This window comes from Mesoplodon densirostris, chromosome 19 (genome assembly GCF_025265405.1).
Source record: "Mesoplodon densirostris isolate mMesDen1 chromosome 19, mMesDen1 primary haplotype, whole genome shotgun sequence".
NCBI lineage: Eukaryota > Metazoa > Chordata > Mammalia > Artiodactyla > Ziphiidae > Mesoplodon > Mesoplodon densirostris.
In genome coordinates, this window is record NC_082679.1 from 58,992,180 (window position 1) to 59,018,619 (window position 26,440).

General features: G+C 47.0%; 2 protein-coding genes across 2 annotated transcripts in view; one reads left to right on the forward strand and one right to left on the reverse strand.

Moving 5' to 3' along the window:
• Positions 1 to 7,358, reverse strand: part of LOC132479696 (polycystin-1-like protein 2) — a 67,870-nt gene extending 60,512 nt beyond the window's left edge. Inside the window, 4 exon segments of the mRNA XM_060083186.1 lie at positions 1,259 to 1,406; positions 6,898 to 7,029; positions 7,032 to 7,090; positions 7,354 to 7,358. Coding sequence (XP_059939169.1) covers positions 1,259 to 1,406; positions 6,898 to 7,029; positions 7,032 to 7,090; positions 7,354 to 7,358 — 344 coding nt within the window.
• Positions 7,359 to 21,959: 14,601 nt separating this feature from the next.
• The window catches only part of BCO1 (beta-carotene oxygenase 1), a 38,300-nt gene continuing 33,819 nt past the window's right edge, over positions 21,960 to 26,440 (forward strand). Inside the window, exons 1-2 of the mRNA XM_060084385.1 lie at positions 21,960 to 22,023; positions 25,732 to 25,860. Coding sequence (XP_059940368.1) covers positions 21,960 to 22,023; positions 25,732 to 25,860 — 193 coding nt within the window. The remainder of the gene's footprint in view (positions 22,024 to 25,731; positions 25,861 to 26,440) is intronic.

The window sequence follows — 26,440 nt, forward strand, 5'->3', positions numbered from 1 at the left end:
CGTCTGGTGCCCTTGGGCCCCGATGCTGCGTGCTGTGTTCTCCACCAGGGCCTAAGAGCCTAAGAGCCTGAGCTTTGATTCCAGGCAGTCCTGGCTTGCCTGGCTATGCTGTCGCTCACCAGCTGCGTGGCTTGGGCAACGCTACTGGACCTCTTTAAGCCTCAATAGCTTTGTCTGTAAAACAAGATGGTTACGTAGTTCAGCACCGTCCAACAGAAACAGTGTGAGCCGTGTGTGTCATTGTAAACTTTCTAATGGTCACACTGAAAACAGTGAGAAGGAGCAGGTGAAATTACTTTAAAAAATGTATTTCCTTAAACCCAATAGATCCAAAATACTGTCATTTCAATGTGTAATCAGTATCAAACATCACTTAGTGAGGGATTTTACATTCTTTCATGGGAAGGGAGCTACATCTTCAATATCCCACGTGCATTTACATTTACGGCACATCTCAGTTGAGAGCAGCTGTATTCCAAGGGCCCAGTAGCTCATATGGTGAGTGGCTGTTATTCAGGACAGCATAGCTCCTGCTCATGGGGATTATGTGAGATTGGGTGTGAAAGCTGCTTAGCTGGACTGTTATTAATATTGCTACTGTTATTTTTATTATCCTTATCAACAAAAAACATTTGTACACCCAGGTGAGCATCTTCTTCACCCCGTTACTGACTCCTTGGACAGTGACTCAGGGGAGATTCCACAGAGCCGAGCTAAAAGGACCCAGCTCTCCATGACTGTTGGAGTGACCTTCTCCACTGAGAAAACCTGTGAGCACCATTCCTCCCATTCCCGTATGTATGCCCCTTTGTACTGTGACTCTGCCTCTCCTTCCACCAACAGGTGGAGACTATTTCTCCACCTGTTCAATCTGGGCTTGGCCATGGAACTTGCTTAGGTCAATGGGACATTAGAAAATGTGACACAAGTAGTGATTTGAAAAATGCTTACACATTGGGCCTTGCTTTCACTCCCTGCTGGAAACTCTTCTGCCTCCATGCAGATGAGCCTAGACTAGCCTGTTGGGTGATGAGTGACACATGCCACTAGCTGACATCCAGCTAACTGCCAGACAAAAGAATGAGGCCTTCCTAGGCCATCCAGCTGAGCTATACCAGGCAAGAAAAGACACCTAGCTGATCCAAAGAACCATGAAAAATTATAACTATTATTGTAAGTGACTACGTTTTGGGGTGTTTTGTTATGCAGCAGAAACTGACTGATACATTTTTACTCAAGGCTCAGAAATTCCTCTTACCTTGTGGGGTAGTAGGGATCGAAAGTGTGGCCATCCCCCATATTAATTATACAGGACAGGTTTCCAATGTAGGGAGAGAGGAGCCACATAAGGGAGATGGTGACGTTGTCAAAGATGAAACTCTCATTGCACACCGTCAGCTTCAGGCCTGCAGATCAAAGCTCAAAGTACCATTTGCCGTTGCAAAGCAGATGTTTCTGTTTAAAACCTACTCTCTTCTATCTACCTGACCTTTATCTTTAGTGGGGCTTTTAAAATTTTTATTTTTACTTTTTAAAGTTCTTTTGAATTTTATTTTTCATTCCTAGGTAATACATGACCCAGATACAGAATTTGAAATGTACAAAAGGGTCTACAGTGACAAGAAAGCCCTCCCCGACTGCTACCCCTCAGTCCCCCAGTTCTGCTCCCCAGAGGCAGCCATTGTTACCAGTCTCCTGGGTCTCCTTCCAGAGATACCTACACACTCACAAGCATGTACATACTTTTCTATTTATACAAATGGTGCTCTGTTCAGTATTTGGCACCTTCCATTTTTTTCACTTAGTGTATTTTGGAGATTGTTCTATATGAATTCAGTTAGAGCTGCCTTATACTCTTTAATAGCTGCACAATATACCCTAATTTATTTGACCAGGATCCATTGATTGTCTAAATGTATTTTATAATGATTAAAAAGGCAAAAGGCAAAGCACCTTTAGGAAAATCTCCTTGGCTAGGGTGGCTGATGAATCATTGTTAGCAATTTAGTGCACATTAAATTTTACAAATTTGAGCTTCACAAGTTGGCCTGGAGGATGGGGTGAGAGGTAGAATTCGTGGTGGTTCACCCAGACATGGGCTGATTGGTGCAGCACAGTCTTGTGGTTTCTGACTTAAATGAGAAGGGAAAATATGTAAGAAGCTGAATGCAAATGAAAAGGACTTTCCTGAGCTTGTCAGAAAGCCATTGTGGTCCTGATTGGTACTGATTCATGATCATCCGAGGAAACTCAGGATGCAGCAGGCCCTTCTGGGCACAGAGGCAGGAGGTGGGGGCAGGGGATACTGCTGGATGAAGTCCTTCCCTTCAGAAATCAGAAACTGATGGTGATCAGAACACACTGATTCACAAGGGACAAGATATTTGAAATCAAAGTCAGGACAGAAAATCTGGTCCATGTGGTAGCCAGACCCAACTCACCCCCTACCCCTAAGCTACCCGTCTGTCTGATGACAGCAAGGCTGCAACTGGCAGATCTCCAAAGGGCACCCTTTGTCCAGGAGCAAAACCACCAAACGGAAAGTGCTGGCAAACCATGTGGCCTCTCTTCCCAGAAAATAGAACAAGACACGCTGCTCACTCTTATTCCACCCAAGTGTGTTCTGAAAACTAGTGCCACCCCCGCTTCCTGCACCCTCTCCTCCATGCAGCCCTCTTCCTCCTGTCCCCAAGGACCCCGCTCTCCTGGATGGCCGCTGGGGACCCCAACCTTCTCTGACTCATCTTTCTTTTCCCCTTCAGAGCTCCTTGAACCATTACTCACGGACTCGGTAGAATTTGCCATTCTGACCGATTAATTGGTTGGACAATGGCATAATGTGGTGTCCCAGCTTGAGGGGAAATTTGCACTCACACTGTAATAGGAATGAACTCGATACAGCCATCTTGGAGGGTAATGTGGCAATGTCTACTAACATTTAAAATGCGCATACCCTGTGACCCAGCATTTCTGCTACTAGGGATCTCTCCTCTAAAAATAATCCCAGGCATATGTCAAGATATATGCACAAGAATGCACAAGGGAGCACTGCAGAGTGATCCATAACAACAAAAACTCAGAAGCAACCAAAATGTCCGTCAAGAGGGGAACAGGTTGGACTTCCCTGGTGGAACAGTGGTTACAAATCCGCCTGCCAATGCAGGGGACACGGGTTTGATCCCTGGTCTGGGAAGATTCCACATGCCGCAGAGCAACCAAGCCCGTGCGCAACAACTACTGAACCTGCGCTCTAGAGCCCGTGAGCCACAACTACTGAGCCCACATGCCGCAACTACTGAAGCTCTTAATCCAGTATGACTGGTGTCCTTTGGACACAGAGACAGGGCACGTGAAGTTGGAAGCAGAGATTAGAGAGATGCACCTATAAGGGTTTGTGGCCAAGCATTGCCGACAAATACCGGATGCCAGAAGAGGAAAGGAAGGGCTCTCCCCTGCAGGTTTTGGAGGTAGAGAAGTCCAGCTGACACCTTGATTTTGGACTCAGCCTCCAGGCTGCAAGAGAATGTGTTTCTGTTGTTTTAAGCCACCCAGTTTGTGGTACTTGGTAAGGCTGCCCTAGGACATGAATACAATCTCCCTCCTCCACCTTTGCCACCAGCTGGTCCTCCCCCAGCCTCTCCTCTCAATGCCAGGGTCATCCTGAACTCCCATCATTGACAAGTCCTGTCAGTACTTCCTTCTGTTTCTGGAATCTGTCCATTTCTCTCCATCTGCATTGCCCTCCAGCCTCCAGTCTCTCTCACCTGGGTTTCTGGCATCAGCCTCCCTTGTTTGGACTCACAGCAGCCTGTGGGCAGCTTTAAAATACACCTGGCCTTGATCGTCCCCTGCTCAAAGCCCTCCGGTGCTTCCCCAACACCCTGGGGCTAGGGTCTGGGTTCCCCAGGCACTAGTGCCCCACCTCCACCCGTGCTGAGTGCTTTGCAGTTCCCTGCACCTACCACACTCTTCCTCGGACTTGCATGGGTTCCTCCCTCTCCCCAGAACACCTGTCCCCATTCACCCAGCTGTCCTTTTCCTGCGTGACTCCTATCATATCTTCAGGTCTCAACTTAGATCTCACCTCTTCTGGGAAGGTGGCCGGCCCTTTGACCGTTGGCCCACAGATCCACCCTCACCACACTTGGTTCCAAATTGCAGGGAGCTACATTTCCCAAACTCCCCTGTGCACTGGCAGGCGCTGATGGAAGACTGAAGACGACGTATTAACTTCCAATGGCTGCTGTAACAAATTACAAAAACGCAGTGGCATAAAACAGCACATTTATTACCTCACCTTTCTGGAGGTCAGAGGTCTGGGTGGGCTCAGCTGGGCTCTGCTCAGGGTATCACAGGGCTGAAATCAAGGTGTCACAGAGGCTCTTGGGAGGAATCTACTTCCAGTCTCATTCTTCTTGTTGGCTGAATTCAGTTCCCTGGGACCGTAGGACTGAGGTCCCATTTCCTTGCTGGCTATCAGCTGGGACCACCCTAAGCTCTTAGAGGCCTCTCTCCAGTCCTCCCATGTGACCCCCTGTCTCTCAGAGCTGGCAGTGAGGCGTCAGATCTGTCTCATACTTGAATCTCACTGACTTCTCCATCTGCCACCCCTCTCTTATGCTTCTAGCCAGAGAGAATTCTCTGCTTTGAGGGGCTCATGTGATTAGATTGTACCCACTTCAGTGATCCAGGATAATCTCCCTATTTTAAGATTAGCAACCATAATTACATGTACAAAGACCCTTTTGCCACGTAAGTTAACATATTCATGGGCATGGCATCTCATCATACCTGCAATTCTAGGGATTAGGGTGGGAATTTGGGGGTTCAAAGCTGCCTGCGCCAGATGGGAAGAGGTACAGGGCAGGGTGCTTTTTGCCCTCTCTCTCACCACATCTCCTCTGAAGCTCCAGCTCCCTCTGACCAGTCCCTCCCTCGTGGTCCTTGCTCCCACAGGGCAGATCATGGTTCTAGCACGTGCTGGGTGGCCCTGACTTCTGGTTTTGGTGTAACATCCCCCATGGTTGTCCCTCCAGCCCTTTGGGGTGGTAGCAGCTTTCTGCTCCTCAAATCTCAGGGTTGAATCATCATCCCCTATTTGGCTTCTCAGCACTTCCGTGACTTGGGTAACCAATTCCCTGCATTAAATTCCCTCTGTTGGAAGACCGAGCGTGATTTCTGTTTTCCTGCTGGGACCCAGTTTGCTATACCCCTCAGTGTGAGATCTGTACCCTACTAGGTGCATCCACAGCACTAGACTACAATCTCCAAGAGAGAGGGAATGTTTTGTTTTGCTTTGTTTTTGTTCACTGCTCTATCTCTAGCACACAGAACAGTACCTGATGCATAGCAGGTACAAAATGAGTCTTGCATGAGTAAGTAAACAACACCTTTCTCCCTTCTGTGTGACATTGAGCACAGTGCTAGGTAATTGCCTGTATTTGTATCTGTCTCCCCATTAGACTGTGACCTCTTCGAAGAACAGATTGTGTTTGATTCATCCCTGCATCCACAGAGCCCAGGATAGTGCATGGCACAATTTTGGTGCTCAATAAACGTCTATCAGCAAACTGACTGAATGAATGAGTGATGGTGACACTTAGGTACAAACAGACTCCCTGGGGCTCTGCCCAGATCTCCTCCAACCCTCCCCAAAAGGGTGCAGGGCTCCCATCCAATGTGCCCTCTGGGTGTGGCTACAAGGTTTGGAAGCTTGCATCTGGGCCTTTAAGGAAATAGCCCACTGAGCTCCATCTGTGAGGGAGGCACACCCATTGGCCCGTCCTCCGGGCCTTTCCTCCTTGGTGGGCCAGAGCCTCAGGAATGCTGGGGCAATGAGGTGAGCCGAAGAGAACCAACTGGCTGATTTCGGTATTTCTTTCCCCCACGCCTGCTCTAAGGGGAGCAGGGGTGATGTGGGTCAGACATGGCGGGAAGAGGTGCAAGTTTCTTTCCAAGGGAAAATCCTTGTCACCAGACAAACCTGGCTCAGAGGCAGATTTAATCTGATTTAGAAAAATAAGACCCTAGGGGGCTTCCCTGATGGCGCAGTGGTTGAGGGTCCGCCTGCCAATGCAGGGGACGTGGGTTCTTGCCCCGGTCTGGGGGGATCCCACATACCGCGGAGCGGCTGGGCCCGTGAGCCATGGCCGCTGAGCCTGCGCGTCCGGAGCCTGTGCTCCGCGACGGGAGAGGCCGCAGCGGTGAGAGGCCCGCGTACCGCAATTAAAAAGAAAAAAGAAAAAGAAGACCCTAGAGAAACTCTCCCATATGAAGGAGAGATACCATCCAGAACAGGATAGATACCACCTGGAACGTTTGTTTGTTTCAGGACTATTCACAATAGCAAGGATTAAGCAACAATCTGCACATCTCTCAATAGAGGAAAAGACAAACTATGATATAGTTACATAATAAATGAAACAAACTAGTACCACATGTATCAAGACAGATGATACGAATCTAATGTTTTATTCATTTCTGTAATGAGGGAATCTTAAGCAAATATGGCATAATGCTAAGATTTGACAAAGTTGGGTAGTGGGTCCAGGGGATTTCATTGAAATTTTTTTCATTCTTGTCTGTGCGTTTGAAGTATTTCAAAATTTTAAAAATTTAAATTAAAAAAAAGAAAGCAATGTTTTTGCACCCAGTTGGGGTGGGGAGCAAAATGTCCACCTGACCCGTCGGGTGGGTTTGATGTCAGGTGACGGGTGAGCCACGGCCCCCTTACTCCCCTGCTTGGTGCTGTGGGCAGACTGGCCAGTTTTCCTATATGATGGAGGCCCAAGGTCAGATATGAAGATTGTTCAATCCTTCCAGACCCCTTTGCTGGGCACAGGGCACCAGGAAGTGCCCTGCACTTGCATCCAGAGCTACAGAGCCCTTGGGCCCTACCTGCCACTTCGTCCTTGATGCTGACCCAGCTGCATTCCTCCTCCAGGTCTGAGGGGTTCCCAGCATCCTGGATGCAATAATGGGGAGTCTGGCGCCCATAGAAAGCATCCTGGATCTTGATCACCTCCCCTGAGCATTGAGGCCCTCACAGGCCAGACTCTGGCCGACACCTGTGGCAAAGGTAAGGTGACACCTAAGGGGGGCTCGTGGTCACAGATGGGCAAGTGGCCAGCTGATGGGAAGCAGAGGGGTCTCAGGGGTCTGGACTGTGAGATGCAAGGACACAGTGGGAGCTGACTCAGCAGGGGTGAGAAACAATGTGGTGGGCATGAGCATGGCTCTGGGGCCAGACTGCCCAGGGACAGGGCCAGCCCAGCCACACTTGGGCTGTGTGGTCTTCTGCAAGTTATTCAGCTTCTCCGTGCCTCCTCTTTATGGCGGGAGTCAATATCACACCCCATAGAGTCGTTAGGAGGATCAAACGAGTCTCTACGTTTAGGGTCAGGACTCTAAAAATGGCAACAATCATTCCACCTGTTTTGAGTGCCTTCCTTGAGACTTATCTGAAAACAATGCCTGGCACATCATAGATGCTAAACAAGCATTTGTTGAATGCATGAGTGATTTCACTGAGTCTTCATACCAGTCCTATGAGCTGCACTATTATCCTCCCCTGTGGTAACATCGGGCTCTGTGGGGTCACTGTGCTGATACCCCACTCCAGCCCAGCTCCTGGCATGTGGTCTATGCTCAGTAAACATTTGTTGATAGAGAATGACCTGGCTCAGATGTGCACAGCAGAAAGTAGGAAACACTGCCTTCAGACTCAGGCCCATCTGCCTGGTGGGTCCGCCACAGGGCAGGGGTTGAGATCAAAATCTGTGATCATTTCCTAATGGCTGCTGTAACAAATGACCACAAACTTAGTGGCTTAAACAGCACAAATTTATCTTCTTACAGTTATGGTCAGAAGTTCAAAATGGGCTTTACTGGGCTAATATCAAGGTGTGGGCAGGGCTGGTTCCTTCTGGAGCCTCTAGGGGAGAAGCTATTCCCTTGCCTTTTCCAGCTTCTAGAGGCTGCCCCTTTCTTCATCTTCAAAGCCAGCAGCACAGTGTCTCCCAGTCTCTCTCTCTGATCTTCCCGTCTCATCTCTGTCACCTCCCAGCTGTGTGGAACTTACCCTATCTGAGCATCACTTTTCTTAGCTTTATCATGGGCCTGCGACAGAATGATGGAGGTATTTCTACTGTGTGATGAATAAGTGCACAGAGGCACGTACAGCTCAGTGCCTGGAACTCCTGCTGGATGTATGTTAGCTCTTCCTAGTGTGACCTCGTGCCAGGGACTGCAAGACCCTGGGGACTAACGGTGCTAAGACAGGCTTGCAGTAGGGGTGGGGAAGGGTATGGGGTTTGGCGGGGAGCTTTGGTAAGAAGTGAGGACGTTGGGCTTCCCTGGTGGTGCAGTGGTTGAGAGTCCACCTGCCGATGCAGGGGACACAGTTTCGTGCCCCAGTCTGGGAAGATCCCACATGCTGCGGAGCGGCTGGGCCCGTGAGTCATGGCCGCTGAGCCTGCGTGTCCAGAGCCTGTGCTCCGCAACGGGAGAAGCCACAACGGTGAGAGGCCCACGTATCGCAAAAAAAAAAAAAAGAAGAAGAAAAAGAAAAGTACCTAGTAGGCCATTTGGACTGTGATAGGGATGACACCAAGGGCCTGGTTTGTACCATTATAACAAGAGATGGTCTTCATAAGAAATTAGAAATTGGAGGTTGGAGAAGGGAGCCATGCAATGTGGTGGGACTCTGGAACATTCAAAAACGGTGTCAGATAAACTGTTTCTTGTGGCAGGGTGGCCAAAGGCTTTAGAGAACACAGTTGTCTAATGTCTGGTTTTAAGCTGTTAGCTTGCTCTGACCTAAGTTACCATTATTTTGTTTTTTGCTTCCACCCCTCTCTCCCCCAGCCCCTGGCAACTACGACTTTCTATCGCTATGGACTTAACTGTTCTGAACATTTCATACAAATGGAATCATACAATATGTGTACCTTTGTGCCTAGCATAGTTTCTCAAGTTTCATCCATATTGGACCATGTATCCATACTTCATTCCTTTTATTGAAGAATAATATCCCGTTGTACAGATAGACCACATTTTGCTTATTCTTTTTTCTGTTGATGGACATCTGGATTATTTTATTCTGTGAATTTCTTGGGGGGAAGGAATAATGTCTCTTAACCTCTGTCTATCCCTTGGCTGGCACACAGTAGGACTCAGTGAGCATTTGCCAGCCTGGCCCCATCTCCCAGGTCCCTGGGGCTGACACTTGACCCCCACTCCCTTTCCCAGAAACCCTTCCAAGACCCCTGGAGTAGCCTTGCCAGGCAGAGCCCTGGGTAGAATGTGATGTCATCGCTGACTCACAGGCTGGAGCACAGGCTGGGCAGAACTGGCCTCTTATCTCCAGGGGCTAAGCATCTAATGACTTTCATTAGAAAACTATGTGGAAGGCCACACACAGAGATAATGTATCTCCTGGATAAAAGCTTAATTTATGTCCCTCGTGGAACATGCTTGGAGACATTCAATAAGGAATGCAAATCTGCAGGCTGAATTCCATTTCCACATTCTTTATATTCTGATAAATTGCAGACTCCTGGGCACAGAATTCATCCTGGTGATGTCAGCTCCCTCTGTGTATGTGAAGAAAGGAAGCAGGACATGGCTGGACCCATGTGAACCTGATTCCAAGGATCTGGTCCAGCTGCCTAAGCCTCCAAATCCTGCACTGCAGGATCAGCCAATGAAAACAGAAAGAGAGCACGTTTGGTTTAAATAGGACACTGAGTTCATAAAAAGAACCATAAAGCTATTCACGCCCTGTGGCCCAGACATCCCAGTCCTGGGAATAGACCCATTTTAGTTTTGGTCCCCTCAGAAGCTGAGACAAGAATTTAAGTGCAAGCAGCTTATTTGGGAGGGGGTGCAATTCTATATGAACTGGTGTTTTTGTTAGTCATATTGAATCTTTGCCTTCCATTCGATCAAAAAGACATGACAAAAGAATTTGCGTGGTCCCATCACCCTAATACATTCTCGTTTCTTTGTGGTTTCTTCAAATGCTTCTTTTCTTGAAGACAGATGTTTACCCAGGCACAATCGTAGTGTACATATAACTAGCTCATATTACATCCTGCATTTCCCACTTAGCATTAGATAGTAAGCCTCTTCCATGTTGCTAAAGGGCATTGAAATCCGCATGGTGGTGGCCGAGTCTCCTTTCAAAGAATGGACATTGACTACACCATTCCCATTTTGCTAGATGTTCTATGTGGTTTTCGTCACCTGTTTGTGATCTGTTCACTTTTGCTATCCTAGTCAACACTTCTATGAACATCTTCTTGCACTTACCCTTTAGCCTGGGCTGAGTTATCTCTTGAGGGTTATAGCAGACACTGTCAATGCCCCGCCTTACCCTGCACTTACCATGTAAGGTTTCTCAATGCACCCATGGCTCTTTGCCTCCCTCTGCACACAAGGAACAGAATGGAAATGCCTGGAAGTTAGAGCCTCTCGGAAAAAACTCTCACCTTATTGACCAAAGTTGCTGGGTCAATCCCCCAGCTCTCTAAAGATTACTCTAAGGCATGTTCACACCATCTGCAGAGTCTCCCACCAGCCTGAGCCTCAGTTTCCTGAGATGGTAATGACCTTGATAATGTACTGTTAATGTCTGTCCTCCCTGTTTCACTGCTCCACTCCTGGGTTCACCACCCAAATAAACCATTTGCACTGGAATGTTTGTCTTTGGGTCTGCTTCTGGGAGAGCCAAGCTCAGACAAGTCTATCCTTGGGACTGGGATGCCTGCCCACAGGGCATGAACATCTTTGTGATTCTTGCTATGGACTCAGCGCTGTTTAAACCAAATTAACAATCGCTATGTTGTTCATGTTGCTGATCCCTCTTGAAGGCTCAGACTGCCAGATCAAATTCTGGGAAACACGCTCACACAGCTGAGTCGTACCCTGCACACTCTTCTCATGGTTTCAGTTCTATACTTGGGGACCAGCTCAGAGCAACTGATAACGACCTGAGTCATTGGAATGGTGGGTTGTGTTCTCTTGGTTTTTTAAACATGTATGTAGGTGAGGCTTCCAAGTTTGCTCATGTATGCCTTGTTGTTTGCTTCTATAGGGTGCCTGGTAACCTGGATCTTAAAGGACTAGTCAGGAAGAGAGGGGTGAGGTGGAGGTAGGGGTGGGGGAAAAGCTGGTAGAAAGGGGTTCTCAGGGAGAGGCCCCAGAATGTTAAGTCCCTATTGCGTGTCAGTACCCCAGAATGAACATAAGCCACAAAACCCTACATTATACCCCCTGGGTGGTCTGCCACGGCAGGCCACACCTCCACACGTTTGCACATGCTGTTTCTCCACTGAGAATTTCTCTTATACGCTTGCACACTTACACCGTTTTTCAAGAATAACTCAACTATAAACCGTTTCTCTGAAGCCTTCTCAGCCTCTGCACGAGTTAATTGCCGCTTAATCCATGCCCTGGTAACAGTTTAATCTACTTCCATTTTAGCATTGCTTAAGTTTTCAGCCTTAAAAAAGAGAACAAGAGGGCTTCCCTGGTGGCACAGTGGTTGAGAGTCCACCTGCCGATGCAGGGGACACGGGTTCGTGCCCCGGTCCGGGAAGATTCCACATGCCGCGGAGCGGCTGGGCCTGTGAGCCATGGCCGCTGAGCCTGCGTGTCCGGAGCCTGTGGTCCGCAAGGGGAGAGGCCACAACAGAGAGAGGCCCGCGTACCACAAAAAAAAAAAAAAAAAAAAAAAAAGAGAACAAGAAAAAAAAATATATATGTATATATAAAAGAGAACAAGAGAGAAACTACAAGAACTTAGATGTAAAAATAAATCCACTTACAGCCTTTGTAGTTTCCACTTTTGAGTTGTTTTGCTTAATGACTATTGTGGGTTCAGGTGTAACTTCCAAAAAGATACATTGAAGTTCTAACCCTTGGTACCTGTGAATGTGACCTTATCTGGAAACAAGGCCTTTGAAGATGTGCTCAAGTTAAGAAGAGGTCATGCTGGCTAAGGGGAGCCCTAACACAATGACTGGTGTCCTTATAAGAAGAGGGAGATCTGAGCAGAGAGACACACAGACACAGAGGCAAGAAAGCCATATGACAACCGAGGCAGAGGTTGAAGTGATGTCGCTGTAAGTTAAGGGACATCACAGGTTGTTAGCAGTACCGGAAGCTGGAGGAGTCTGCCCTCAAGACTTCAGGAGGATCATGGCTGTACTGTCACCTTGGCTTCAGACGCCTGGCCTCTAAAACCACGAGAGAATACATTTCTGTTGTTTAAGCCACCAAGTTTGTGGCACTTTGTCATGGCAGCCCTAGCAAACTAATACAATGACGATGTAGCCCAATGAGGCCACGTGCCATTAATTCATTCAGTATCTCTTGAGACCACTATGTGCCGGGCACTGTGCTAATCTCCGGATTTTAAATAGGAGAGTGATGTGGTCAGCTTTGAATTTCAGCCAGGTCACCTGGTGGCAGCAGGGAAGGTAGATTGGAGGGGGTGGGACTAAGGCCCATGAGGAGGCTGCTCCTAAGAGGTCAAAACTAGCGAGGATAGCAGCTGGGGGGCTGGAGGTGAGAGGTGCAGTGTGAAAGATTATTTAGGAGGTAGAAATGTCAGGACATCATCCAGACTATAACTCAGTGGTTATTATTTAAATTGAATTTTTGTCCAGCCTCACTGACTGGGCCCTGAAGTACATGGTGGAAAATTGAACCATTCCAGCTCAGGCATTAGAAGGCACTTCTTTTTCTACCAGTGATGTCTGCTGTATTTCAGTCTTGTCAATTCTCCCAAGTGTGGCAAATTAGTATTATATAAATGATAATACACAGCACCTCTGCATGATTATTATTATTATTTGCATTCCTTTCTCCCTTGTTAGACTCTGAGCTCATTGAGGTCGGGAGTTATGATTTCCCATTTTTCTGTCTGAAATACCCTATACGACACCAGTCTCTTCTGTTTAGTAGAACTTTGAGGAAATTACGAATCCTCTTAAATGTTAATGGCATAATTTATGGTCTTTGTTTAGTGGTGAAGTGTGCACTCCGGGAGTCCTGGGGAGGCTCTCCCACCACTCCCTATGCCCTGTGAGTCCTGGGGAGGCTCTCCCACCACTCCCTACACTCTGTGTCCTGGAGCTCACCACCAGTGCTTGTCCCTCGGGGAGGCAGCTGCCACCTTTGCTGGCACTTTTCCTGTTACCTTGAACCCTGCTATCCGAGATTTCCACATTATCCTGCTCAGCTTATCACACTGGCTAATTAGAGGCACCATTTAAAAGCTTACTGAATGGGAAAACCACAAAGTAATTTAGATATGATAACATTATCTCCAAAAGGGAACTATTAATTCACTTTAGGCCATAACTTTGTTAGTAGAAGATACAGAATTGCAAAATAAGGCTGTTGTTTTTATAGCACAAAAAACTTTTCCTTTTGAATTCAGCTTTATATCTTCATCTCGAGATTGCTTTATGGACGCAGCACATTCCATGGAAAAAGTGGCCTTGGAGAAGGGTAGCCCCCTCTTCCTGCATCCTTCCCCAAATTACAAGGTAAGAGGATTCCACGTTCAGTCTCCCACCCCTGCCACGTGTTGTGTGATTTCTGGTCCGGGGTACCACCTCCAAAGCTTCAGTTGCTTCCTCCATAAAGAGGGGATAGTAATAGTGCCTGCCGGGTCTGTGTCACGATAAGAAGATACACAAACTACAGAGCAGGGGCACACATCTGGGAACCCCCATCCTTCTCCCTCCCCAAGGGAGGAGGCCAAGCCTTCCTGCTCACCCTGAGAGCCTCTCAGATCCTCCAGAGGGCAGACTGTGTGTGGTTCTGTACCGTGCCTTCCACCCTCTGGAAGGGAGTCCTCTTCCACAGTCTCTGGATCACTGCTGGAAGCAACATAGCCAACTTGTGCAAACGTGTGTGACTTGGGAGGAAGCCCAGGGGTTACTCAACCCAACTCAGAGATGGGCACTGCCAGTTAATGCCTCCTTGAACCCCAGCCTTCTTCCTGCTTCCCTCTCAGCAACCCAGCCTCCAGTGCCTCAAGTCTGAACAATTTTCCTCTTCCACCACCCTCTCTCCTGCCTGCCATCTCCCCTGGCCCCTGCTCCCCTCTCCTGCACACCCACCCCTTCAAAAATCTGGAATGAGGTGGTGTGGCCACGCTGTGGGATGCCTCTGAGTCTTCGCACAAGCTGTGGCCCTTTGGGACCGCTCTTCCCAGCTTCTCCACGTGGCCAACTCCCAGCCACCCTTCAGCTCTTGGCTCAGCATCGCCCCTTTCAGGAAGCCTTCTGGAAAACCCCTCTCCCTGCCCTGGAGGATTTCTCACTCAAGCCTCTTTGTCACTGCTTCTGTGCCACCGCAACCCCACCCCGGACGGGTGGCCCCTCTGTATTTGTGGAACAGCTGAATGAATGAATGAATGTGTGGGCTATTCACATTTTTACCATTGACAACCATGGGCTTCTCTGACAATTGTACTCTCTAAACTGGCTTGTTGTGCAGTCATAACTGCTTCTGTCCACCTGAGTCACATACAAATGCCATCTTGGCAGCTCTCCTGCTAACTCAGCACTGTCAGTAGAACTTTCCATGATGATTTGCACTGGCCAAGATGGTAGCCACCAGCCACATGTGTCTACTGAGCCCTTGAAATGTGGCTAGTGTGGGTAAGGAATTTAATTTCATTGCAATTAATTTATATTTAAGTATAAATAGCCACATGCTACTAGCAGCTACTGTGTTGGACAGCACAGCAAAATTCCTGCAGAAATGCCTTCCTGGACCTGGCCTCTTGACTTAGGACACCATTGCCTACAGCGTAAAGCCCAAATTCTTACAATATGGCACAATCCAATCCCTAAACAGGGATCGGACTGTGCACTGTTCATTTCCACTACCTCCATCCCAGAGGTAGTGGAAATGGACAGTGGTTGCAAGTACAGCTCTGGAACTAGGCTGCCTGGGTTCAAAGCCTAGCTCTGTGGTGTTGGGCAAGTTACTTAGCTCCTCTGTGCCTCACTCTCCTTGTCTGTAAAATGGGGCTAAACACCTGTACTTAAGCTGATTGTGAGGAGTACATGATCATGTGTACAAAAGGCTTAGAAGAAAGCCCAGTACCTAGGAAGCTCTCAATAAATGGCACCTATAATTGTCATTATCTCTCACTAAGTCCCTAGTAGCACCGGCTCTGCTTCCTCCATGCCCGCCTGCTAGAATTGTCCAGCTCCACACCATTGTCCACTCTGGCCCTCCCACTTGCCTCCTCTTTGCCCATCCAACTGCTTCCCACCCTCAAGGGCTCGGCTGTGCACCTCGTCCTCTAGGAAGCCTTCTTTCTTAACCCTCCCCAGCCTGAGCAAGATTTCCCTCCTCAGAACTCCAATGATACTTCTTATCTGTGCCTCTTCTAGACCAGGTATAATAGGGGACTAGCTATTACTTACTGTGTACGTGTCTTCACAGCCAAACTAGAAGAAACTTAAAATCCTGTACTCGGTCATGAGGGTCTACTTTCATTCCAGGGACAGACCAGAGTTGTATACATTGTAGCTGCTCCAAAAAATTAATGTTTCTGCTTACCATACTGGCTGACCTTTCCAAATGTTCTCTCTTTTCCAAGAAATGATAGGAAAGGAACACGCTATGAGCTCCTACTATATTCTAAGCACCATGACATACACGATTAGGGTTTACAAAGTTTAATTTAAACTTTGCAGCCACCTGTGAGGCAGATATTATAATTCCTATTTTAGAGATCAGGAGACTGAGATTCTGAGATTTAAGCCAATAGCTCAGCACTCAGCTTAGCAGGTGGAAGAGCTGAGGCTCTAATGGAAATGGGTCTGTTGAGGTCGCGAGTCTCCAGAGGTGGCCCCAAGGGACCACACAGCCCAGGCCCATATTCACACCCTGGTGTGGCCCCTCCTTGCCCCGTGATTCATGCTAACCAGTCAGGGGAAGTGAAACTATGCCAGGCCTAGGTTCAGCCTTAAAGGAGACTGGCAGCTTCTGCTTCCTCTCTCTTGAAATACTCACTTTTGGGGGCTTTTGCTGCCATGGAAGAAGTCTGGCTATCCTGTTAGAGATATCTCAGGGAGAGGGTCAAGGAAGGCCCTGAAACCACATGGGGAGGGAGAGAGGCCCAAGCCCGGCCCTCCTAGTGTCCCCGTCAACTGCCAGCTGACTCACAGCCACACCAGGACCCCACACTGTGAAAGCAGAAGAACTGGCCCACAGAGCACCGTCAACCCACAGAGCTGAGCCCACAGAACCCATAGACGTGATCAAATGCTTGTTGTTTGAAGCCACTAAGTCTTTTTTTTTCGTGTAATAGTGTTTTTTTAAATTTAATTTTTATTTTATATTGGGGTATAGTTGTTTCACAAAGTTGTGCTAGCTACAGGCATACAGCAAACTGGTTCAGTTATACGTGTACATATATCCATTCTTTTTCAGATTCTTTTCCCATATAGGTTGTTACAGAATATTGAATAGAGTCTCCTGTGCTATACAGTAGGTCCTTGTTGACTATCTATTTTATATATAGTAGTGTATATATGTTAATCCCAAACCCCTAATTTATCCCTCCCTCCCATCTTTCCCCTTTGGTAACCATAACTTTGTTTTCTAAGTCTGTGAGTCTATGTCTGTTTTGTAAATAAGTTCGTTTGTATCATTTTTTTAGATTCCACATATAAGTGATATTGTATGATATTTGCCTTGTCTGACTTACTTCACTTAGTGTGATAATCTCTGGGTCCATCCATGTTGCTGCAAATGGCATTATTTCATTCTTTTTATGGCTAAGTAATATTCCATTGTATATATGTATCACATCTTCTTTATCCATTCCTCTGTTGATGGATATTTAGGTTGCTTCCATGTCATGGCTATTGTGAACAGTGCTGCAATGAACATTGGGGTGCATGTATCTTTTTGAATGATGGTTTTCTCCAGATATATGCCCAGGAGTGGGATTGCTGGATCATATGGTAGCTCTATTTTTAGTTTTTTAAGGAACCTCCATACTGTTCTCCATAGTGGCTGCACCAAATTACATTCCCACCAACAGTGTAGGAGGGTCCCTCTTTCTCCACACCCCCTCCAGCATTTATTGTTTGTAGACTTTTCGATGATGGCCATTCTGACCAGTGTGAGGTGATACCTCATTGTAGTTTTGACTTGCATTTCTCTAATAATTAGTGATGTTAAGCATCTTTTCATGTGCTTTTTGGCCGTCTGTATGTTGAAGACACTAAGTCTTAGAGTGTAGAGTGGTGTGTTACACAGCAAAAAATGACCAAAACTCTTGTGTGTGAAGAGCTACTTCCCTTCACATTACCATTGCCCTGTTTTCTTATGCACTGGCCAGTCTTCATCCCATTTCAAGGCAGCACATGCATTTTAGAAATTGTGGAACACCTACTTTTGCTCCCACATCTCCTCTGTTCTCAACTATCAGCTTCAAAATGTGGGCAGCATTACTGGCTAGTGGGGGAGAACATACGCTGACTAGCTGTTGACTTTGATCAAATTCCTCCACGTCTCTGAGGCTGTAAAAATAAGATTGCTAATGACTCCCTCACAGAGATGAACTAAAAGACAGCTAATAAGACACTTAGCATGCTACTTGGCACATGTCAAGCAACCAGTGAATGGTGTTTATCAGAGGCAGGAGGACAGGCCAGGAGACAGCTCCTACTGGTGACAAGTCCCTTGTCCCACTCTTCCCATATTAGCAAAGACATGGAAAGCAGGGGTCAGGCTTTCACGGTTCCAGAGCGATGCCAGAGCTTCCTGGGAAAGAACAGCTGCTGCTTGTTATTTTTGTTTATAAAGAGGGAGGCTGGAGGTTTGACATGAAGGCAGTCCTGTGAACCCCTGCACTGCCTCTAACTGCCTTGGGAAATGCATGTTTTTGGGGATATGCAGACTCACCCCCCAAACAGAAAGAACATCATGAGAGCCCAAGAAGGCCGGGACTGACTCTCATTAATCACTACTATATCCTCAGAATTTGGCATGTAGTTGATATAATTTCTGAGAAGGCACAGAATTGTTTTCCTGTTTTGCTCACAGCTGTATTTCCAGCACGTAGTAGGCACTGAGGAAATATATGTTGCGTGAATGAAAGTGAGGATGCATGAACGTTGTACTGCCTGCAGACGACACTGTAGGTTGCCTATCCCAAGCCATTCCCTCCTTTTTCCTTGCTAATGATATCCTGACATGATTCAGGTAGCAACGTGCTCCCCAGGGGTGACTCGTGATGCGTTTAAGGAAATCAGGGCACTCCTGTTCCTCCTTGCCAGGGATTGGCCTGGGGGGTGGGGGGGTCACGTGACACAGTTCAGCCAATGAGACTAAGAGAAAAATCTGCTCAGGGGATCTTGGGAAAGAGTTGTCTCTAGCACAAAAAGAGAGAAAGCTGGAAAAAGAAAATTCCTGCTTTGTCCCCATCTTATCTCCTTACTTTTGTAGTTATTGTGCAAGGACATGATTCCTGGAGGGAAGGCAATCATTCATTAGCAAAACCGAACAAGCCCAAGAATGAGAAACCAACCCTCTGAGAATGACAGTGTGGGAGGTGGGAGCCTGGTGAGATGACCCAAATGAGCTTCTGAGCGCGGCAGGAGCCCTAGGTGACTTGATGTCTGAGACAAATGCCCATCTTTGGTGTGTCGGCAGATATTCTGTTACTTTCACCCAAAGCATCTTGCATTAACTCATTGTGCCTTCATAATATTGTTATGGGCTGAACTGTGCTCACCCCCAGATTCATACATTGAAGTCCTAACCCCCGACCCTGAGAATGTGACAGTATTGGAGGTGGGGCCTTTAAAGAGGTAAATTAAGTTAAAATGAGGCCATTAGGGTGGGCCCTCATCCAAACTGACTGGTATCCTCATAAGAGGAAAAGCGGACACACAGAGACACCAGGGATGTACATATCCAGAGGGATGACCATATAAGGACACAGTGAGAAGACTGTCTACAAGTTAAGGAGACGTCTCAGAAGAAACCAACCCTGCCGACACCTGTATTATGGACTTCCCAGCCTCTGGAACTGGGAAAATTACCTTCTGTGCTACTTTGTTATGGCAGCCCTAGAAAATATATAGATCTCTATTGTTATGATCAAGTTATTATCTCCATCGTGAAAAAGTCCTTTGTTTCACCGTAACATTTTCCCTGAGGAGCAGCTGGGAGCTGAGTGAAGAGAGCTTGCTCAGTATTCCATGACAAGGCAATCATGTCAACCCAAGCCTGGCCCTCTTCGTCCGCCACCCTTCACCTCATTCAGTAGAAACCTAGCAAACACCCCTCACGCGCTGCAGCTGTGTGGAATTGGCAGAGTATATATTTTGAAGTCAGGCTTCCTGGCTTTGCTTCCTGATTCGATCTCTTAGCAGCTGTGTGATCTAAGGCAACCTGGTTATCTTCCCTGAGTTTTCTCATCTCCCAAACACTGCTAAGAACACCCATCTCATAGAATTATATAAGGCCAGAGCAAGCCAGTACATGCAGAGGGCTTCACCAAGTACTTGACTCAGAGAATAGTCTTGATGGATGGGGACCATTTCTCTTCTGAATACACAAAATGGACAAGAAAGGAGAATACGGTCATGTTTTCGCTTATATAACTTCAGTCTAATCCTCTCAACAAACCCTGTGACAGGGCATCGCCAACCTGTTTTGCAGAATAAAGTGAGGTTCAGAGGAGTCATGTGACAAATCACAGTTTTAGATCCAGCCCAGGCCCTCTGATCCCCATAAGCCCTGAGCTCTTTTCTTCTGCACCAGAGATGCCACCCTTGGTAGTGTAATTTTTTCCCAAGCACTCAATGTATGCCAGACATTCTCCTTTAATCCTCACGAGGACTCAGCGTTCACAACCTAGGAATAAATAACCCTGACATGGTTACACATGTTTACACCAGACAGCAGAATAAACCGGTGAGCTGTTGTGGGACTGAATGGAAAATGTGGATCAAAGGGAAGTGCCTTCGGAGACAGCAGGGAAGAAAGGCCAACATTAACTGTTCGGGGACGAGGGCTTTTGCTAGACCCTTGACTTTGAATAACCTTGAGGTTTTTTTTTTGTTTTTTTTTTTTTTTGCGGTACGCGGGCCTCTCACTGCAGTGGCCTCTCCCGTTGCGGAGCACAGGCTCCGGACGCGCAGGCTCAGCGGCCATGGCTCACGGGCCCAGCCGCTCCACGGCATGCGGGATCTTCCCGTACCGGGGCACGAACCCGCGTCCCCTGCATCGGCAGGCGGACTCTCAACCACTGCGCCACCAGGGAAGCCCAATCTTGAGACTTTAATATTGTTATACCTCCGTTTTACAGATAAGAAAATGGAGGCTCAAAGAGGGTAAGTAACATACCCCAGACACAGAAAAGGGAGGAACGTGAATCTGGTATTAATGCAAACATGTAGCATCTTCCCCTGGAACAGGGCTTCTTAACCAGGGCCTGCTGTACAAAGTAGAATACTCTGGAGAAGTTTTAAGACTACTGAGGGCTAGGCTGCACCTTCAGAGACTCTGAATGGGTGGGTCTGGAGTGGGGCCCAGCACAGGCATTGCTAAAGCTCCCACCAGGTGATTGGAATGTGCAGCCAGGGTGGAGCAAAGCCAGGCCACGCTGCTCTCAGGACTGAGCTCTGCGATCCTGGAGCAGTCTGGGCCCAGCCCTGATACTACTAGACCCAGCTGGCTGCATAAAGGCCAGCTTTTCTCACTCCACCCAGAGAGGGAACAGCTGGTTCTTTCTTAAAGCAACATGAGCGAAGGTGAGGCCAGTAACTCATCACCCAACATGCATAGCAAGTTGAATATGGATTTTAGGCAATGGCATCACCTGGAGATTCATGAATACAGGGGAACCTTAAAATCAAATACAGGCATAGTATCTCCCTCTTGACGGGCCAGAAAGTTGGAGCTGAAGTTTGTTTTTTACTATTCCTTGTAGTTCCTGAGTAGAGTTTGTGGTTCCCTGTATTTATTGTTTAAATGGGTACATGAAACATTTTATGTTTACTTCTCCAAAAAATGAAGTATAATTATGTTGCTCTTTACATATGATTTTTCTCTTTCTGAGCGGTGGAGAGGGTGGTGAGGAAGCTCAGGGACCTTTATTCACAACAAAACAAAACAAAACAAAACAATACTTTCCCTCTCTGGCAAACTGAGTTCCCATGCTGTGCAGTAGGGATTCACGTGGTTGATGCACCCTGGGCTCCCCTAATCCAGGTGTCCTAAGCAGAATGCACTGCTAACTGATCCCACCTGTTGTTTTTTTAAATTTTTATTGGAACAGAATTGATTTACCATGTTGTATTAGTTTCAGGTGTACAGCAAAGTGAATCAGTTATTCATATACTTATATCCACTCTTTTTTAGATTCTTTTCCCATATAGGCCATTACAGAGTATTGAGTAGTGTTCCCTGTGCTATACAGCAGGTCCTTATTAGTTATCTATTTTATACATAGTAGTGTGTATGCATCAATCCCAATCTTCTAATTTATCCCTCCTCCCCACTCCCCCCCCCACCGGATCCCATCAGCTTAAACACAGCAAGAAACTTGCTTTTCTTGGTTCAACCAAAAGTAGAAGTGGAAAGGGAGAGCTGAGGACACAATCAGAGAATTAAAGATTAGCTGGGACACATGGCTGGGGAATTGACCTTTGACCAAACATAAATAACGCCAGCGCAGCTTCCCGCTGCCTTGTGCACGAAGAGATCCCAGGCCCTTGGAGAGCAGAAAGCAAAGGGAGAAACGAAAGCAAAGGGAGAAACGAGTGGCATCAGAAGGGAAGGAGATGTAAAGGAAGCTGCAGGAGAACAGGACAGGAAGACAAGGAGGGGCCAGGAGCAGTGGCCTTGAGCACAGAGGAGCGTCTGTTCACTGCTAATACCGCTCTTGCTCATCGCCCTGCACGATGGATATAATATTTGGCAGAAATAAGAAGGAACAACTGGAGCCTCTGAGGGCCAGAGTGAGAGGTGAGCGTTTTCTATAAACGATGGGGGCTTATATGTTTAGATGTACACTTTTTTCTGCTTATAAAAGTAATGTTTATTATAAATTATTTTTGGAAGATCTGGAAAGCGGTATATAGAGGGAAGATGATCCATAATCTAGATATATTCTCTGTGAAAAACTAGTTGTGCTTTTATGCATTATAACAGTTTTCAAGGAGAGAGAGTCGTTCTCACTATTTCCAGGAGAAAAGTCCCGGGACTGCTGCAGTTGGCATACAGACAATGGGATTCTTCTGCAAGTTGTGCTCCATCCCCAGTGCGTGATATATTTGTAAAAATGTGCGCGTCCTAAGTTAATTTCAAAGTAATAAGAGAATCGCGTGGCAGCGCCCGCTGCTGCACATGCGCGCTGGGGCGCATCGCGGAGCCCGACGTGATTTCCTAGAAGGTGCGATTTCAGGATGCGAGTACCTGCAGAGCCCAGGGTGGGAGCCTCCTCAGGAATCTACGTTTCATGGGTTTTCTCCACCTCCTCTGCGTGGCCACTTTCGTGGGACCATTTTGTTTAGACTCTGCAGGGCAGTGAGTGGATCTGAACTCTCCCGTCCCGGGAGTGGTGCTGAAACAGGGAGGGGGTTGGCTCAGCCACACCACCGTTTTGGACAGATGCACAGTTTTCACAAGGACAGGACAACAGTGCCCTTTGTGAGGCAAATCAGATGGGAGCTTCTCAGCTGAGGAATTGCCTTGGATGGCTTTTGAAAGAAAAAAAATAGCTTTTATGTATATTTTTTCTGATTACAAGAGGTAATGTGCAATCTATATGTGTGTCTATATTACATATAAAACTTGGAAGTGCAAATGAGAACACAGAGGAAAATAAAACTCAGCTGTATTTCCATCTCTTAAGGACTATTAATATTTGAGCCTATTTAAGTTTTTTAAAGATACATAAATATAGAGAGTACAAAGATCTATTAATAGATTTTACATATAAATAGTTTTTCAGAAGACAAATGTACACTTACTGTTAACTTTTTATTTTTAAAAAAGGGATCCTTGATGCCTATCCTTTTATGCTCTGGGGTACCACAGACATTTTGCCATTATACCCCTTTATAGCTCATGTTTAGTGACTGCGTGGAAATGCTTGGAAATTTTAGAAAACAAGAATCCTAGGACCTGAGAAGCTGAATGAACCTCTAGATCTAGATCAGCTGTTCTCAGAGGATGGACCCTAGACCTGCAGCATCAGCATCCCCTGGGATCTTGTTAGAATCACAGATTCCTGGCCTCACTTCAGACCCTCTGAATCAGATACTCCGGGGGTGGTGCCCAGAAACCTGTGTTTTTACAGCCCTCTGGGTGATTCCAAGTGGGGGACCACTGCTGTAAATCAGGCCTCCCTACTGGGCAGGTGTGAAGCCGAGGGCCAGGGAGAAGCAACAACTTGTCTGAGTCCCGGCGGCCAGCAGAGGATGGGCTCCAGCTTAGTGCAGGCCTCCAGCCCCGGGTCACGTCTAATCAGCTGGTCAGCGTCCATTGGCAGACAGCTCACTAAACACTGTGCCTGTGTGGACACGTCTGCGCCGGGGGGCCAGGCCAAGGCTCTGGCTTCACGTCCAGCTGTGCATTCTTGGCTCTGAGGCTTCTTTGGCGAGTTACTTAAGCATTTTCTGACTCAGTTTCCTCTCACATCTCATAAAGTCAACATGTACCTACTACATAAGATTGCCGCAATGACTAAATGATTTAATCCATTAAAACACATAGTGCTCGATGAATGGTCCTCTTATTATGTCTAGGGCTTTACTATCTGCTCAGGTTCATCTCTCCCTGCTCTGCCTCAACCTGCTCCTCCTCCTGTGTCCTGGGTCTCTGTGAACAATCCCACCCAAGGCAGGAGACTCGGCTGCATGTTTTGAGTGTTCCCCTCCCCTTCCCCACACATTTAGTCAAACTCTAAGTCCCTTTGTTCCATTGGTTTCTCTCCATCCCCACTGCTGCTACCCTGTTCCTCTCTCTGGCCTTCCCACCTTCCTCTGGCTCCTCCCGTCCACACTCCACATCGTAGCCAGAAATAACTTTCAAAACCCCCAAGTCTGATCACATTCCGTTAGTATGAGAAGAGGCAGATCCTTAGAGACAGACCTTGGATTAGTGGTTGCTAGGGGCTGAGCGGGGGATGGGGATTGACTGCTAATGGGAACAGGGCTTCTTTTTGGGTTGATGGAAATGTTCTGGAGTTAGTGGTGATAGTTGCACAACATTGTAAATATTCATAAAAAAATAATAATCCTGAACTGTACACTTTGAAATGGTGGATTTTATGTTATGTGAATTTTATCTCAATTTTTTAAATCGCAGCAAAAAAAAATCTGATCCTATTTTCCCTGTTAGAACCATCAAAGGTGTCCCATTCTTCTGAGCACCAAATCAAAGCTTGGTGTGGTCTTGTTGACCTTGGTCGCTTGGCCCTACTTAACTCTCCAGCCGCAATATTTATTATGTCCTCGCTTGAAAGTTACAGGCCAGCTCTTACTAAACAGCTTGCACATCTCCTGATCTTTGAGTTGGTCTTTGATCTCTGGGTTCGGGTTTCTCCAGAGATAAGAATTCAGGTGTAAGTCGTTTATTTGGGATGTGCTTCCTAAGGAACACTGGGAGGGAAGCCAATGAAGAAGGCATTGTCAAGCCATTGACCACCAGGAATCATTGGAGCCGAATCCTCTGGACAAAGCATAAAATATGCCTTGCATTGTGTCAGCCAAGGGCAGGGAAGTGGTGGCCTTTGACCCATAGTATCCCATCCATCTTTGGAAGAGAGCAGCTTTCAGGGGCATTAACTCTCCAGTGAGCTTCCAGCTCATCCACGTGTGGGCAGAGCTGCTCCACAGTGAGAACAAAGCCCTCAGGTAGAGAGCTGTAGGTATTTGCAGAAAGCAGCCTTCAGGGAGAGGTGAACACCAGGGAGACATGGGCGGGACCCCAGCAGCACCTGCAATGCCGTCCAATGGCAATATAACGCCTGCTCATGTGTAATTTAAAATTTTCTAATAGCCACATTCAAAAAAATACAAAGAAACAGATGAAATTAATTTTAATAGTATATTTTATTTAATACCACATATCCAGAATGTTACCAGACCAACATGTAATTAATATTTTTAAATTGCTAATGAGATGTTTTACATTTCTTTTTCATACTAAGTCTTTGCAATGTGGTGTGTGTTTCACATTTACTGCACATCTCAGTTGGGACTAGCCACGTTTCCAGTGCCCAGTTGCCACTCGGGGGTGGTGGCTACCACATTGGACAGCACAGCGCTAGAATGTTCTCTCCTCAGGCCTTTGCAAGGCAAACACCTACTCTCCCTCAAAACTCAACCAGGTCACTTCCTCAGGAAACATTCCTCACCCTCCTGCTCTCACCCAGTTTCAGGGTGGAGTTCTGTTCCACGTAGCACCCTTGCTGAGTCTGTTGCCTTGCCTTTAGCACAGTGTATTTTGAGTGTTTTCCTTTGTTTTTGTCTCTTAATGGATGGGGAGCAACTTGGAGACAGGGATGATGCCTGTTCATCTTGGTATCCTCAGTGCTAGCACAATGCCAGGCATATTCTTTCTGGAAATGAATGGATGCAGCATGTGGTACAGGGGCTATATGGCCACTTCTTTTAGCTTTTTGGTTTAGGTGCAGAACTGGAAACTAAATCTTCTTTCTCTCATCAGGCAGGATTCCAGCATGGCTGCAGGGGACCCTGCTCCGCAATGGGCCTGGGATGCACACAGTGGGCGATACCAGATACAACCACTGGTTCGATGGCCTGGCCTTGCTCCACAGCTTCACAATCAGAGACGGTAAGAACACCATGTGATTTGCCATGGCTGCCGTAACAAACGACCACCAATGGAGTAGCTTAAAGCAACACACATTTAATTCTCTTTCAGTTCTGGAAGTCGGAAGTCTAAAATGTATTTCCCTGGGCTAAAATCAAGGTGTCGGCAGGGCTGTATTCCTTCTGGAGGCTCCAGGGAGAGAATCCGTTTCCTTGCTTTTCCTAGCTTCTAGAAGTCACTTGCATCACTTGGCTTGTGGCCCCATCTTCATCTTCAAAGCCAGCAGCATAGCATCTTGTGGTCTCTCTCTTTCTCTCTCTGTCTCTCTGCTTCTATCATCACATCCCTTTCTCTGAGTCTGACTCTCCTGTCTCTCTCTCTTGCTCTTTTTTTTAAAAATATTTATTTATTTAGGCTGCTCAGGATCTTAGTTGTGGCACACAGGATCTTTGTTGCAGCATGTGGACTTCTTAGTTGTAGCACGTGGACTCTTAGTTGCAGCATGCAAACTCTTAGTTGCGGCATGCATGCGTGGAGTCTTACCCACTGGACCACCAGGGAAGTCCCCTGTCTCCCTCTTATAAAAGCTTTTGTAATTACT